Source organism: Myodes glareolus, chromosome 23 (assembly GCF_982192425.1).
Source record: "Myodes glareolus chromosome 23, mMyoGla1.1, whole genome shotgun sequence".
In the NCBI taxonomy this organism is placed as follows: domain Eukaryota; kingdom Metazoa; phylum Chordata; class Mammalia; order Rodentia; family Cricetidae; genus Myodes; species Myodes glareolus.
This window is the reverse complement of record NC_142048.1, coordinates 33,018,735-33,034,362: the sequence shown is the minus strand read 5'-3', so window position 1 is coordinate 33,034,362 and position 15,628 is coordinate 33,018,735. Positions and strand designations below refer to the sequence as shown.

The following is a 15,628-nucleotide window of genomic DNA, read 5'->3' as shown; positions in this document are numbered from 1 at the left end:
GCGCCGCCGTCGCACCTCGCACGTCCCGGCGAGGGCGCGGCATGATGACGCCGGGCGCCGAAGGGGCGGGGCGCTCGGGAGGGCGGGGCGGGCAGGTGACGGACGGGCGGACGCCGGGCCGAAGAGCTCCTGGCAGGCTGCGGGCCTCGCTTACACCGGCTGGCTTGGTGTTGGACACGAGCGGACCGAGGACCCGTCGTCCAGGCTAGGTGTCCTTTCCCAGCCACCGGCCGTGGAAGCTCGTCCCGCCGGGGCCAGGGACTCGGCGAGTTCGGCGTCGGGGGAGAAGGCGCGGCCCCCCGCAGCGTGCCGGCAGTGCTCGGTCGCCCCGGAAAGGCTAGGCTGAGCCAGTAGGAGCAGGCCCGAACCTTCTAGGGCTTCGGGCCGGGACCCGAGGAGGATGAGCTGGCTCTTTCCCCTGGCTAAGAGCGCGTCATCCTCCGCGGCCGGGTCCTCCGCCGGCCTCACCAGTCTCCAGCAGCAGAAGCAGCGGCTGATCGAGTCGCTCCGGAACTCCCATTCCAGGTGACTTGGTGGCTTTGACCCAGGGAAAAGTAGGGCGGGAGGGCGGGCTGCCAGCAGACACCGGTGCCGATCCGCAGGCCGCCCCGGCAGCTGCCTCCTGTTGATAGTCCTTCCCGTGGGTTACACACGCTTGTTCCCCGAATGTGCCCCTCGTGCCCCATCCCCCACCACCGCGCAGCTTGTCTCCTGACTTGCTCATCTCCACTGACACAATGAAATCATCTCTCGTAGTCTGTATTTCGTATCCCTAGCTTTCACGCTAATATTTCCTTGAATTCACCTAATTGTAGTATTGCTTTTGAATTGTTAACATGCTAACACTTGACTAGAGACAGTTGGGAAGGATGATCCCCAAGTTTCAAAGTGAAAAATTTCAACTGTTGCAACACAGTGTTTTGATCAGTTAACTCTGTCCGGATGATAATCCTTTTGAGTTTGTAATTTAAGTTCAACCTGTTCCAATAACTTCTGTCCTGCAACTGTTACAGAGTCTGCTCCCCTCTCACTTTCTTGACTTGGGCCCCACATGTAGTAGTTGACATACATTATCTGGATTATCCGTTGTCTTTTGAGTTTGCTTATCTTATCGTCGTCAAACTAGAAATGCAGGAATGCAGGTTATTTCGCCTTTTTTTTTTTCTGTAAAATTCTTTGCTTCAGCCTTTTCTGTTCACGTATGTCCGTGGCTGCTAAGGGTTCTCAGGTATCAGAATTACTTTATAACATATAAGTTTCACAATTAATTAACAGGTCCACAGCCTATTTTATGTATAAAGACCAACGTGGTTAAACGCTAACCTTTAAAAAAAATCTTGTCACATTATGCACATTATAATATGAAATATGATTTTTAATATGTTATATAATATATAGATACACATCCATGAGATAATAACAGTGAGTTATTGAACACACCATTAGGGGCTATTTTTATGTTACCCATCAATTTTTTCTCAAGCAAGTAAACTATAATCGTCAATCATTTTATACTTGCTCTGTAGACGAGGCTGACTTTGAACTCAGAGATCTGCTTGCCTTTTCTTTCCAAGTGATGGGATTAAAGCTGTGTGCCGTCATGCTGTGCCTGTTCTCATGTCTACCTCTGTGTAACATCCCTTCTACCCTGTTACAGGGCCAGAACCCCTCTAGAAAGAGTATTTTCTAAGGAAGGAGTGGCCTTCTGGGCAGCAAGTTTCTTTTATCCTGGAGGATAAGGAATTCTTGTTTCTGTGACTAGAGGAATCGATGGGACAAGAGATAAGAAAATAGGAGAATTTGCCTCTGGAAGTCTCCAAGTCTTCCTTAGTTCAAGGTTCTCAGCATTGCCCAAGTGCTATACTTCCAGTAATGATTTCTAAACCCCAACACAAGTCAGTCTTTCTCTAAATGCTTTATTTTTTCTAACCTTCAAGAGCACACTTTCAAGAATTATAAAATAAGCTAAGTTTTAAGAAACACAACCAAGTTGGCCCCCTTGTACTGTCACCTTGGAAACCTGTAGACTGTCAGTATCACTACTGGTGGGATCATTTGTTAGTCTTTATTTTCTTGTCATAAGGCTGCTGATTTTTTTGTTCTTGGAGGCTGAGATGGAGCTTTTGAGTCATAAGTCTCTTACTGATAAGACTAGTAAATGAGGAAAGTGATCGGAAGTTTGTACTTTGGTCCCAAATAGAAGTAATAAAACAGTAATTGTTTATTGAAGGACATCTGAAGTTTAAAAGGATCAGTCAGTATCCTTAAATGGATGCAGCAACTATTTTGTGTGCTAATCTTTGAACTACAACTTTTTAACATGTAACATTTACTATGCATCTTTTAAGTTCTTGAGATTTTATTGAGTTGAAATATTTCAAACTTACTAATTATATATAATTCTAAATATTCAAGAATCTTGTAAACACTTTATCAAATTCTTAACTATCCCAAAAGGTTAGGTGAATTTTATGACGATTTTCTTTTACCTTGTTCCCACAGAAACAAGTGGGAAACTGTCATAGAAGATTAACAGTATTTAACCAAAGCACAATGAATATTATGAAAATGAAAAGTGGAAGTCATATTGACTGGACTCAAAAAATAATCTTCTAAAAATAATAATCACATTAATCAGTTTACCACTAAAACTTATGAATTCATATGTAGAAAAACTAATTCTTCAACTCCTTGACATTTACTTCAGAATAAACTGTTGATTTCCTGTTCATATCCCATTTCCTCTGACTTCTTCAAAGAACACCTGTTTCGTTTTTTTTTTCTTCTGTTTATAATCTGTAGGACACAGACTTGGTGGAGGTGCTTTCAACCCCAGGAGATGTAAATAATCAGTGATGATGGCCTCAACTCCCACTCTCACCTCACACCGTCACTTCTGCCAGGAAAAGGAGGACTCCTTTTTCCATCTTTTCTTTTCCTTTTTTTTTTGGGGGGGGTGGTGTGGGCTTGAACTCATAGGAACCCTCTACCTCTGCTTCCGCAGTGCTGGGTTAAGGCACATATCACCATGCCAGATACAAGCAGGACTCTTGACTTCAACCCGATAAACGGAGTTTGGAGGGAAAGTCCAGGTTTTCTCAATAATCCAAAGAGCTCGTTAGGAAGAAAAACAAATGGAGGGAAAGCGCTACTTCTTTAGCTATGATTGTGTTCATTTGGATTATGATAGAAGACTGGCAATGTGGTAAAATAGAAGGACAAAATTTCACTGCTAAATTAATGAACTCATCTGTGGCATGTAGGTTAGTACTTAAGTCTTAAGCGTTAAGGTAAATAACTCCTCACTGGTGAAATGACTTTCACCCTGTTTTTCAGTAACTTGTGTTTGTGATAATCCTCGCTAACCAGGCAATCCTTCGTCTCCAGAGGGGAGGCTGTTTTGTAGACTGTTTCTCTGCTGCATCCCCAGTTGGGAAATACAGTTAGATGGATAATGGTGATGGAGTACTGCTTTGTTTGTGTATTCAACAAGTCTTAAGTTGGTTGTAATGACATACATCAGAATTGTCTTTCTTTTGTGTTGTACAGCTACTAGACTTCCAAGAATCTCTGAGCCAAGAAGGTAGCAGGTACAGATGGGTCATTAATGGACCACACAAGCTTGGCTGGCCTCTCATCTTTGTATGCCTTATGGCCACAAAACTGAAAGAATTGACAGCCTGACCTCTTTCTGCTCTACTCAGTCAAGAAAGTCAGTTGATTCCTCAGGCCCCTCAATGCAATGACATTATTAAAGGCAGAAAACAAAGTGCATATGAGCATTGTAGACCTGTGGGGGAGCTCCGAGGAATAGCTTGGTAATGAAACTGTCTTGGATTCCAGTTCTGATCCTAACACATATTAGCTGCACAGTCTCTTGATAAAAATTCAGATTTTCCAATTTCCCATTTTCTGCCCATAAAGCCAAGAATTATGGTTCTTTTGTGAAATCTGATGAGGAGGTCCTGGAGAGATTCAGGACACAGAAGCCAGAGCCTTGATCATGTGAGGCAGTGCTCTACCATTGAGTTACATCCCTAGCTCTCTGTCACACAGAATTTTTTATATTTGAATAGTAGAAACATTAATTGGCTCATAAGTAGTCATATAACAAATTACACTCCTTTTTGTGGTCTTCTACAATCAGTATACCTAAAACCATTGCTTCTTAATCAATAGCAGTGGTTCTCAACCTTCCTAATGCTTGTGCAACTCCTTAATACAGTTCCTCATGTGTGGTGATCCCCCAACCATAAAATTGTTTTCATTGCTACTTCATAACTGAAAATTTGCTACTGTGATGAATTGTATTTTGGGAGGTAGAGGTTAGCCAAAGGGGTCATGACTACAGGTTGATAACTGCTGAGCTAAACGCTTCTATGTGACTTACTGTTTATGCATCTTTCACAATCCTACCTACAACTCATTTGTCTTTGGTTCACAATCCTACCTACAACTCACTTGTTTTTTGGCAGGCCTCCATCTGACTTTTTTTTTTTTATTTATTTATCATGTATACAATATTCTTTCTGTGTATATACCTGCAGGCCAGAGGAGGGCACCAGACTCCATTACAGATGGTTGTGAGCCACCATGTGGTTGCTGGGAATTGAACTCAGGACCTTTGGAAGAGCAGACAATGCTCTTAACCTCTGAGCCATCTCTCCAGCCCTCCATCTGACTTTTCATTTAGAAAAGTAATCTATTCAGGAGAGCTAGCTGAGTCATAAGTGAAGTGTCCTATTTAGAAGGGCTTAGTAAAGTGCAAGGAAGCTACAGAGTCGGCAGTATTGTTTAACACACAATAAATACTCTGTAAATGGTCATTGTTATTGTATCCTTAGCCTTAAAAATAATAGTGTCATAAAAATAATAATCCAATAAAAAATGGGATACAGACCTAAACAGAGAACTCTCAACAGAAGAATCTAAAATGGCTGAAAGACACTTAGGAAAAAGCTCAACATCCTTAGCTATCAGAGAAATACAAATCAAAACAACTCTGAGATTCCATCTTAACACCTGTCAGAATTGCCAAGACCAACTTATGCTGGAGAGGATGTGGGGGTAAAGGGAACACCCTTGCATTTCAGGTGGGTGTGCAAACTGGTATAGCCACTTTGGAAATCAGTATGGTGATTTTTGAGAAAATTAGGAAACAACCTTCCTCAAGACCCAGTAATACAGCTTTTGGGTATATACCCAAAGGATACTCAATCATACCACAAGGACATGTGCTCAGCTATGCTCATAGCAGCATTGTTTGTCATAGCCAGATCCTGAAAACAACCTAAATGCCCCTCGACTGAAGAATGGATCAAGAAGCTGTGTGATAATTTATACAATGGAGTACTACATAGTGGGGAAAAAAATGACATCTTGAAATTTGTAGACAAATGGATGGATCTAGAAAACATCTTATTGAGTGAGGTAACCCAGACCCAGAAAGACAAATATAATATATGTTCACTTGTAAGTGGCTTTTAGACATAAAGCAAAGAAAAACCAGCCTAGAAATTTCAGAGAACCTAGACAATAAAGAGGACCCTAAGAGACACATAAATAGATCTAATCTATATGGGAAGTAGAAAAAGACAAGATCCTGAATAAATTGGGAGCATGGGGATCATGGGAGGGGGAAGGAAGGGAGGAGGTGGTGAAAAATATATAGCTCACTAAAAAAATTTTAAAAGTTAAGTTTCTCTAAAAGAAAATAGTGTCTGGGGGCTGGAGAGATGGCTCAGAGGTTAAGAGCACTGACTGCTCTTCCAGAGGACCCGGGTTCAATTCCCAGTACCCACATGGCAGCTTACAGCTGTCTGAAGATCCAGGTGCAGGGGATCTGACACCTTCACACCAATGCACATAAAATAAAGTTAAATAAACCATAAAAATATTGAAAAGAAAATAGTGTCTGTAAGTTAGCCTTCCATCACTGAGAAAACACCTCAGATACACAGACCTATAAAGAGGAAAGGTGTGTAGGAGATTGACTTGAGTTCAATCTCTGGGACCCCTGTACAAAGGCTGGGTACAGTGATTCCTACATGTAATCCCCTTAGGGTGTGGGATCAGGAGGATTACTGCGCTTTACTGGCTTGTCAGCTTAGCCTCTTCAGGGAGCTCCTTTGGAAAGAGGCCCTGTCTCCAAAAACAAGGTCCACTGCTGTCCTGAGAAGCAGTATCATAGGTTCACCTTCATGTACATACTGTGAATCTAAACACATGAAAAGAGGGAAGACTTACTTGATTTAAAAAATTCAGAGGCTTAAGCAGTGGTTGACCCTCTTGCTGAGCTTTTCAGCTTTGACTTGTCAATACATGGTGATAGTAGTGCATGGCAGAGGAAGTTACTTCTGCTCTGGCAGCCATGAGAGACTGAGCCCAAATATCTCCTTCTGTTAGGTCCCCCTAAAGGCGCTCTCACTTCCTAAGTCCCAAAAGCTATGATCTAAGCTTTCGCCTCATGGGCCTTTGCAAACATTCAAGATCTAAACCTGTAGCAGAATTATAGCATAGTCTTTAAAACATCCTTTGGTACTGTTTTGCTAACATTGTGTGGATCACAGAGTTCTTTTTGATTATTCAAATCTTTACCCATATAGCTTCCCTGGAGCGTGAGTTTTTGAGTACTTGACTTACAGCTTTTAGATCTATTCTTTATAGCTGGGCGGTGGTGGTGCATGCCTTTAATTCCAGCACTGTGGGATAGTTGACAGACCAGAGGCCATCACCAAGCAGAACCCTGGCTGCAGTACATCTTTCTGGAGACTTATGGAAGCTGAGCTTTTATCTGATAGAGTGGCAGGAAATTTTGATGCAGGAAATTTCAAAATAGCTCAGCATTGAGGCAGCAGCATGGATGCTATTGAGAGCAAACAATATTGGAAGACAGATACGGTAAATTTTGAGACTAGCCAAAAAAGGAGCATGTTTAGAGGTGTAACCAAAAGCTGCCACATATGGTGGTGGTCCCAACTCTTGTAGGCAGAGGCAGAAACGTAAATTTGAGGTTAGCGTATGCTATATAGTTGAAAGTCTACCTAGAAAACATGATCAAACCTCTTTTTTTTTTTTCAGAAGTACAGACAAAAACTTGTAGTAAGCCTTGGTTGTTAAAGAGATTAGCCTAATTTAAAAAGTAAATCCAATTGCTGTTCACCAGGACAGTAGAAGGTTTCCGTCTCTGACTGGTTTGCGTTGCAGTGAGGCAGCACATCATGGCAACAACATGCTACAGGCCTATTCACTGGACAGCAAGGTTAAAAATAAGAGACTCTGGTTCTATAATCCTCTTTAAGGGGCCTGCATCTAGGGCCTGCATCTAATCCCTCACTTACTGGGCCACCTTGTAAGCTTCGCTGCTTTCCAGCAGTACCAACGTGGGAACCAAGCATTTGTCACGTAGGCCTTTGGGAGAGCATTTCAGGCTGAAACTGCAGTAGGTACCCTGTTTATTTTGCACCTAAGCTTTGTCAAGAGTATGGTCTCAGATTCCCTTTTTCTAGTTGCTAAGTCTTAGTTGATCTTCAAATATACTTAAGATGACGTTTCCCCCTATGTTCTCCACCTGGTTTCTTTTCTATTTCTATAGCTCTTCTCATTTCCTTGGTCATTATCCTATCTGGTCTTTAGAACTCTGCTGGGAAGATATTAAATAAGTGGTATATGTCACACAGCTCTTGGAAACAAACAGAATCAAGCAGTTTACATTAGAATTTCTTACATCAGCATTCTCCAACAGACTGATTTGTGCGAAAGTGTTTTCCAAATAGCACAGACCGTTTATTTGAGCTATTTAAAATTTTCAGTGTCTTGTTTTTTTTCCATTTTCATATCAACTGCATATGCAGATACCTGTACATGCTTATCAATTTGTTCTTCTGAAGATATTAATCATACAAATTTGAAGTCTTCTGTTTGCTGTTTCTTTGAGGGTTTTTCTTTTTTTCTCTCCTGGTTTTGTTGAGTTGGGTGCTGCACCAATATGGGTATTTTGCAATACTGGCCATTGTTGTGGTTCCTAAGTGTCACAGTGGGGCAGGGCCACTGATTGCTTCCCTCCCTTGGCAGCTTGCATTTTAATATGTTCCCTGTGATTTTTTTTTCTATAAAAATTCTGGCAGTGACTGAAAAATCTTCGTTAAAATTTTATTACTACAAATCTGAGAAGGTACAACTTAGGTGAATTTTCTAAAAGCTTAAAAAATTTAACATCTAACACATTGAGCCTGAAGCCTTTACATATATGATCTTGCTTATCAGACAACATCACAAGACAGATGGATACTTTTAATATAACCATCTCTCATTAGAAAAAAAGGTTCAGGAACTTGTATTTGAGCCAATTCCAAGTGTTTTAATCACTGTTTATTGCTGTGAAGAGACACTATGACCAAGGCAACTCTTATAAAAGAAAATATTTAATTGGAAGCTTGCTTACACTTTCAGAGGTTTATTCCATTTATCATTATGGAAGCATGCATTGTGCTGGAACAGTAGCTGAAAGCTATATCCTGATCGACAAGTCAAATGAGAAAATGGGGCCTGGCATGGGTTTTTGAAACCTCAGATCCCACCCCCAGTGACACACTTCCTCCAACAAGGTCACACCTACTCAGACAGTACTTTTCTAATCCTTCTCAAAGAGTTCTACTCTCAATGACTAAGCATTCAAATATATGAGCCCATGGGGGCTGTTCTTATTCAAACTATCACACCAAGTCAAATGGTATATGTGGGATTTGAACTCAGGGAGTCTGTCTTTAATAAGCCTTGCTTTAAGTCACTAAGATGCTCTACTTGAACTGGTAGAAGATTCTTTCACTATTCGTTCCTTGTATAGTGACATCTTGTTAATGTAGAGAAATAAAGAAAATAGGACTTTGTTTTAATAACATTTAATTATGTGGCATTCATATAGTGGAGGATGGTGTCAGCCTAAACCCAGTCCCCAGGGAGAAGCTTTCATAGAGATCATGTAAATCCTGATACTGAGTATCTGTTTGACTCTAGCTTAGCTATGTCTTTGTGTTATTTACTTATTTTAGTATTTGAGAGTTCCATACAATGTATTTTGCTCATGTTTATTTCTCTATACTTGCAGGTCCATTCCCCTTCTCTACCCACTCAACTTTGTGCTTTTTTTTAAATTTTCACATTGAATCCAATTTGTGCTATCTGTATATACTCGGATGTGTGGCCTTCCACCAGAGCATGGTTGACCAAGAGGTGACACTCTTAAAAAAAAAAAAAAGCTAACTCTTCCTCTTTCAGCAACTATAATTGCCAGTATTTCCTCAGGTAGGGGTAGGGCTTGGTGTCCCCCTCCCCTCTTCATGCTAGTATTTGGTCTGATTTAAACTTGCATGTGGTTTGTGCATTTGTCACAATTACTTTGATTTCATATATACAGCTGCCTTTTCATGTCTGGAGGATATTGCTTCCTTGTATTTATCAACCACCTCTGACTCTTACAGTGTTTCTTCTCTTAAACAATGGTCTCTGAACCTTGAGAGGAGAGGATTTGATACAGATGTCTCATTTAGGGTTTGAGCATCCTTAGTCTCTTACTCTCTGTACTTTAGTCAGTTGTTGGTCTCTTTGTTAATCACTATGTATTGTAAATAGAAGCTTTCCCGATGACGTTTGAGAGATGCATCAATCTATGCATATAATACTAAGTCATTAGGATTTTACTTTGGTGTCACTTAACTGTTCTCCCCTAGGTCTGTGACCTGTTTAGTGCAGATTCTCATCTCTGTATGGATATCGTGTTGTGGAGAGTGCTGTAAACCCATTCAGAAAGTATGGGTTTTCCCATTATTTGTGCCACTGTTGCAGCAGTGCACAAACTGGCCAGCCGGTCATTATTTTAGTGTGCAGCATTCACAGGTGGGCAGGATTGATGATTACTTTTCTAACCATAATAGATGGTAAGAACCTATCAGCCTGAACCAGCAGGCTGTTCTTCAGTCTGGGACCTGTTCTTCACAGGTCTGGGACCAGGTGGACATGGGATGAAAAAAAAAAAAAAACCAAAAAACAAGAAAGTTGGAGTCAGGAGGTCTTGCTTAAGCTAATGCCTTATGTCAGAAGTACAGCATCTTATATATAGTTTGCAGGGGAAAATGGGACAGAATCAGCAGAAAGCTATCATACAGTGGGATGAAGTCAGCAGGAAGCTAATCAAGGAATGTTGTTTAAAAAGGAACTCAGGATATCTCAAATGTGTCACAGACTGAGCACACAGTGGCCTGGGGATTGATAACTTTAGCTCCTTTGGGGGAGGATTTAAGTTCCCAGGATCAGAAATTACTGTTCCCCCAAGGCCCTGGCTTCAGGCCATTACTAGCCTTGCCAAGCATATTCCTGGTTTTAGACAAGGAACTACATTTCTTCTCCATGTATCAGAGCATCAGGAAAAGCATTGGATCACCCTGGTTCCCAATCCCTGTTGCTGAAGACACTATATACTTGAGTCATAGAGCAAGGAAAAATTAAGTTGATTCTGATCTGGAAGCTTTATCCCTTATGGTTAGCTTTCATACTGCTGGAAGGTGCTGTACGTGTTATGAAGGAGAAAAGTAACCATCCAATTTCTTAGCTACTTTTTGTCAGTGACAGCCTCATTCCATAGGCTATTAGAGGGAAAAGCTTGTTGACATCTAAGGTTATCCTATACCTAACTCCATCTCAGCTGTGGTGGTTTGAGTGAAAATGGCTCCCATAGGTTCATATGTGTGAATGCCTGGTCCCCAGCTGGTGGGACTGTTTTGGAAGAGTTGGGAGGTGTGATTTTGTTGTAAGAAGTGTATCACTGGAGAAGGGCTTTGAGATTTCTAAAGCCCATGCCAAGCTCAGTTTCTTTCTCTCTCTGCCTCCTGCTCGTGGATCAGATGTAAGCTCATCAGCTAAAGCTAATGCCTGCCTACTACTATACTCCCTGCCATGATGTTGTCAAGGGCCAGCCCACTGAAACTGTGAACAAGACCACATTTAAATGCTTTCTTTTTTAAATTGATGTGGTCATGTTGGTGCTTTACAACTGAGACACCAACACTTAGGAACATTTCAAAATACATAAGATTTGTATATTTGAGAGTCTAGAAAATACACTAGTCCAAAAATGAGGAAAATAAAGAAACTTTGTAAAACTGTTAATTTGAAATAACTAAAAGGAATAAAATAACAGAATGTGTTGTATATTTGCTAGACCTTTCAAAGATTCACGAATACTAAATGTCCTCTATTATATCTACTAATGAGTACTACTTTGTGTGTCTCCCCTTAGAACCATTATGAATGTTAACATTTAGAGTGAGCTCCCAGAGGCTCCATATTTTCTAGATTTAGCTTATAGGATGTCAGATTATAAGGACTTTATTTTGGGACTCTGCTCTGATAGCAGAGACTATCCAAAGACTCCCAAAGTAGTAGCTCAAACAAGACAAAAGTTTATATTGAAATTTAAGCCAGAAATGGTGACTCCTGTCTTTAATTCCAGCATTGAGAGTAGAGGCACCAGCCTGTGCTACATTGGGAGTTCTAGGTCAGTCAAGGTTACATATAGTAAGACTTGTCTCAAAGAAGACAAAACAAACAAGCAAACAAAAATCAAAAGTGGTTTCATACTTATCAAAGACCCTAGCTAGTTACTTCATTGCTTTGTAGTGCCTGCCACTCACTAATAGGATGCCTCAAAGTGGTTATTACTATGCAAGCCTGGCATCCAGACAGGAAGTAGGAAGAAGGCAAGAAAGGCAGAAAGAGCTAGTAGTTGGGATTCCACTGTAAGCAGCTTCCCTGGAAATCCACCCCACTACTAACATATGTTTTTATTGGCTGGGACATAAAGTTTTTAACAACAGCTAGTAATAAGAAAGAGTATGGCTATAACATATGGCTACCCAGAATAAAAGCAAGCTCCTTTGGGGAAGAAGAGGAAAGGTGGAAAGCAGTCATGAGCTATTATGTTGTCATTTAAAGAGACACTCATTGGGACTGCTTCGTTTAAGTTCTTAAGATCCAGTCATCCGCAGCTGCCTGCAAAGCTGGGTAGTGGCACAGTTACCAGAACTCAGATACTTGTTGACATGTATTACCCAGAAGGCTTCTAGTTGCTTCTACTAATGATAAATTGGATAAAATTATATTAAATAAATCTGAGATTAATCTGAGTTTTCCTTAGCATCCTTCCCTTACCCTTTGGATAATAATAACAATAATAATAATCTGGATATTTCAGAATAGTATTGCCTGAATATTTGATAAGTCTTTCCAACAATAGTAATTCACTCTAGATACAAATTATATCAGCTATCCAAATGCTGTGATTACAATTTAAAAAATTGTAGGCTATAGCATTTAACATTTGGTTTTTATAGTAACAGTTTTTTTATAGCATTGATCTCTTTTTATATCTTTTCTACTCTTTCTTTTACAGTATAGCTGAAATACAAAAAGATGTAGAATACAGATTGCCGTTCACAGTAAACAACCTAACAATTAACATTAATATGTAAGTAAAATTCTTTTCTATTTTTGTGTACTAGGTTTTAATTTTATGTCTTAGTAGCCAGACAATAATATTTTGTGAACAGAGTTGCAATCTATATTTCATGTAATAGGAACTAACTTTTTTGTCTTGACTCTTAATTAATATCAGATATAAGCTGTTTAAATGAACTTATTGAAAGTAACTCTAACATAAAATAGTGCTCAGCTTAGTGAAATAAAAACTTTGTGGTTTATTGCTTAGTGCGTGGACATAGGAGGCCTTATTAAATGCTTGTTCTCTGAACAAATCTAAGGGTAAATATATATCTCTGGCAAGAATTAATACATTAACTTGACAAGTATGAACTTTATGAATCTATATAGAAGCCTTACAAATTAGGATATATTACAGAGTCTTAATTAATGGCTGTAACATGGACTCATGGCTCCAAAGGCCACTTATTGCCTCTTTTTTTAAAAAAAAAAATAAAAATCTTGACCTATAAAAACAAAACAAATAACAAAATGAACTTCAGCTATATAAATGAGTTCATTTCCATCCAATGCCCAGGCAGATGTAGGAGGAGAGTCCAAAAAAATCCAAGGTTGATAATGTTGTCAAAAAGTCCTTTCCTTAACCAGTGTGTGAGCAGAGAAGCCTGAAGGGAAATATTCTGAATTTTCAAAATTTTAAAAACTAGTTCTGGATTTAGTAAACTTCTATTAAGATATTTCATAAACTAATCTTACTTTTGTAGTACTTAAAAAAGATAAATTTTTTGACTTTTGAATTAAGAGCTTTTTAGTCTTAAACCCATTATGATTTACACCAGTGTGAGGAGAGGTGTTAGTGCAGCATTTAGGAATCAGATGAGTGAAGGATTGATGACAAGTACAGTAGTGTAGCCCTAGTACTTGCTTCTCACCCTTTCCTCTGTAGTGTAGTGTATGCATGGCAAGGCTGTTCTAGGCAGGGTTTCACAAGGGAAACACATTCACACACACACTCAACACACACATGAACACATGGCCAGAGCCATAATCTACTAATAGACAGGGTTTTGCATGATTTGCTTTACAGGTGTACAATCTGTTTTAGCTGAGATTTTTATTCAGCAAGTTGTATTAGCCTTGAAATCAATTCGTTGACATACTAAAAAGACTTTTCTGTAATGAATGGAGCCCATATCCATGTTAAAAAGAATCTCTTGTATTCAATTACTGTGTTATTGCCAGAATATAGCCTTTCATATATTATCAGTCTGCTCAATATTTATAATAAAGCATGTGTTACTAAAAATTAATCCATATAAGACAATGTGAAAATTTAATTTGCTTTTAAATAACTTTGTTTTAGGATTATGGTTACATGTTATTTTTTTTTTCATTTGTGTGTGTTATTTCTTTACTAGATTACTTCCTCCACAATTTCCTCAGGAAAAACCAGTGATTAGTGTTTATCCACCAATAAGACATCACTTAATGGATAATCAAGGATTGTATGTTACCTCTCCATTAGTAAGCAATGTATGTATATGCTATAGTTTATATCAGATTAATCTACCCATTTATTACATTTTTATTGCTCTAGAAATCCAAAATGTAATAAAATTTTTATTTTGAAATTGGCTTTCTTAGACAATACTGTTTACTTATGCCTATGACGTGAAGTTCTGGATACAATGTGGTTGATAATAGGACAAGTTGCAGCTTAAGTACCCTGAGTGTTTACCTCTGAAAATCAAGTTACTGGAAAGTGTGAAGTGTGGGAAGATTCATTATTGATTGAATTGACTTTTAACCTGATTTGTTAATTACCAAATATTTATAATATTGATTCTGTAAGAAATTGTTGTAAATCATTATTGTTAGTATGTTGACACAATGTTCTTTGCTTCTTTATTTATTTTTTCCTTATTTTAATTTTATGTGTATTAGTGTTGTGCCTACATGTAAGTGCACCACATGTATGCAGTGCCCACAGAGTCAGAGGAGAGTGTCACATCATGTAGATCTGGGGTTACATAGGTGTGAGCTGCCTTGTAGGTGCTAGGAACTAAACCTGGGTCGTCTGCAAAACACTGAGCCATCATTCCAGCCCTCTTTCCTTGTTATTCTTAGCTGCAGACATTGGTTAAGATTTCAAATGACATTTATTTCCATGAAATTTTGTGTTTTGAGAGGGTTTTTATCATTATGTATTACTGTTACTTTCAGTTTACAATGCACTCAGATCTTGGAAAAATTATTCAAAGTCTTTTGGATGAGTTCTGGAAGAATCCTCCAGTTTTAGCTCCTACTTCAACAGCATTTCCATAGTAAGTATATTTATAGTATGTAACATTAACATGTTTTCATTTATCATAATTAAAATATAGTTTAAGGGAATTGATGTTCAAATCAAAGACAATCTTCTGATTGCTACATACTCACCTTCATGCCCATAAGGCCAAAGTTTTCAGAGGGGGCTGTGTATTTCTCGTGTAGTTATTACCCACGGTCTCTGTAACAATAGGCGTGGGACTTTGCTTGAATTTCATTTTGGCTATTACCTGTTGACTTCTTACTGTAATAGATGAGGGTTTTAGCTGCCACAAAATTTCCATTCTCCTCTTATTATATCATGATTTCTACATAAGTCTATTTGGTGTGTTTGTTACATGACTCTTAAGTATTAGCAATTGCTGAGCCAAGTATTTTTTTTAGCTCACTTTTGTTCATGTCCGATCTTGCAGGTAATCTCTAGGTTCTGTGTTTAGTTGGTTGGTTGTCTTTGTTTGTTTGTGTCCCCCCATCATTTTCCTTGTTAGTTACACCTCATTCCTGTCACACAGATCTCATTCAGTAGCTTCCCCTTGTTTTTTTCTTCAAGTTTTTCTTTGTTGTTTTCATATATTAGATTATTTGTTTCTTGAGTTTTATATTTCTCTTTTTAAAAAAGGTTGTCTTCTAGTTTTTTTGTCTACTATCTTCCAATAATTTCCTGAGTAGAGCATTAACATGAACAACAAATTATACTAGAACTTGTCCTTAAAATAGTAAAGTGTGGGTGTGTGTCTTAGGGATTTGAGGCCTGAGCATGTGGCCTTGAACGTGTCCAGCAGGGCCGCAGAAAGCCACCCCCAGCATA

At 39.1% G+C, this 15,628-nt stretch overlaps 1 protein-coding gene across 1 annotated transcript in view; it reads left to right on the top strand.

Moving 5' to 3' along the window:
* Nucleotides 1-123: 123 nt before the first annotated feature.
* Nucleotides 124-15,628, top strand: part of Vps37a (VPS37A subunit of ESCRT-I) — a 37,920-nt gene continuing 22,415 nt past the window's right edge. Inside the window, exons 1-4 of the mRNA XM_048441730.3 lie at nt 124-525; nt 12,446-12,520; nt 13,911-14,025; nt 14,716-14,816. Coding sequence (XP_048297687.1) covers nt 401-525; nt 12,446-12,520; nt 13,911-14,025; nt 14,716-14,816 — 416 coding nt within the window. The 5' untranslated portion in view covers nt 124-400. The remainder of the gene's footprint in view (nt 526-12,445; nt 12,521-13,910; nt 14,026-14,715; nt 14,817-15,628) is intronic.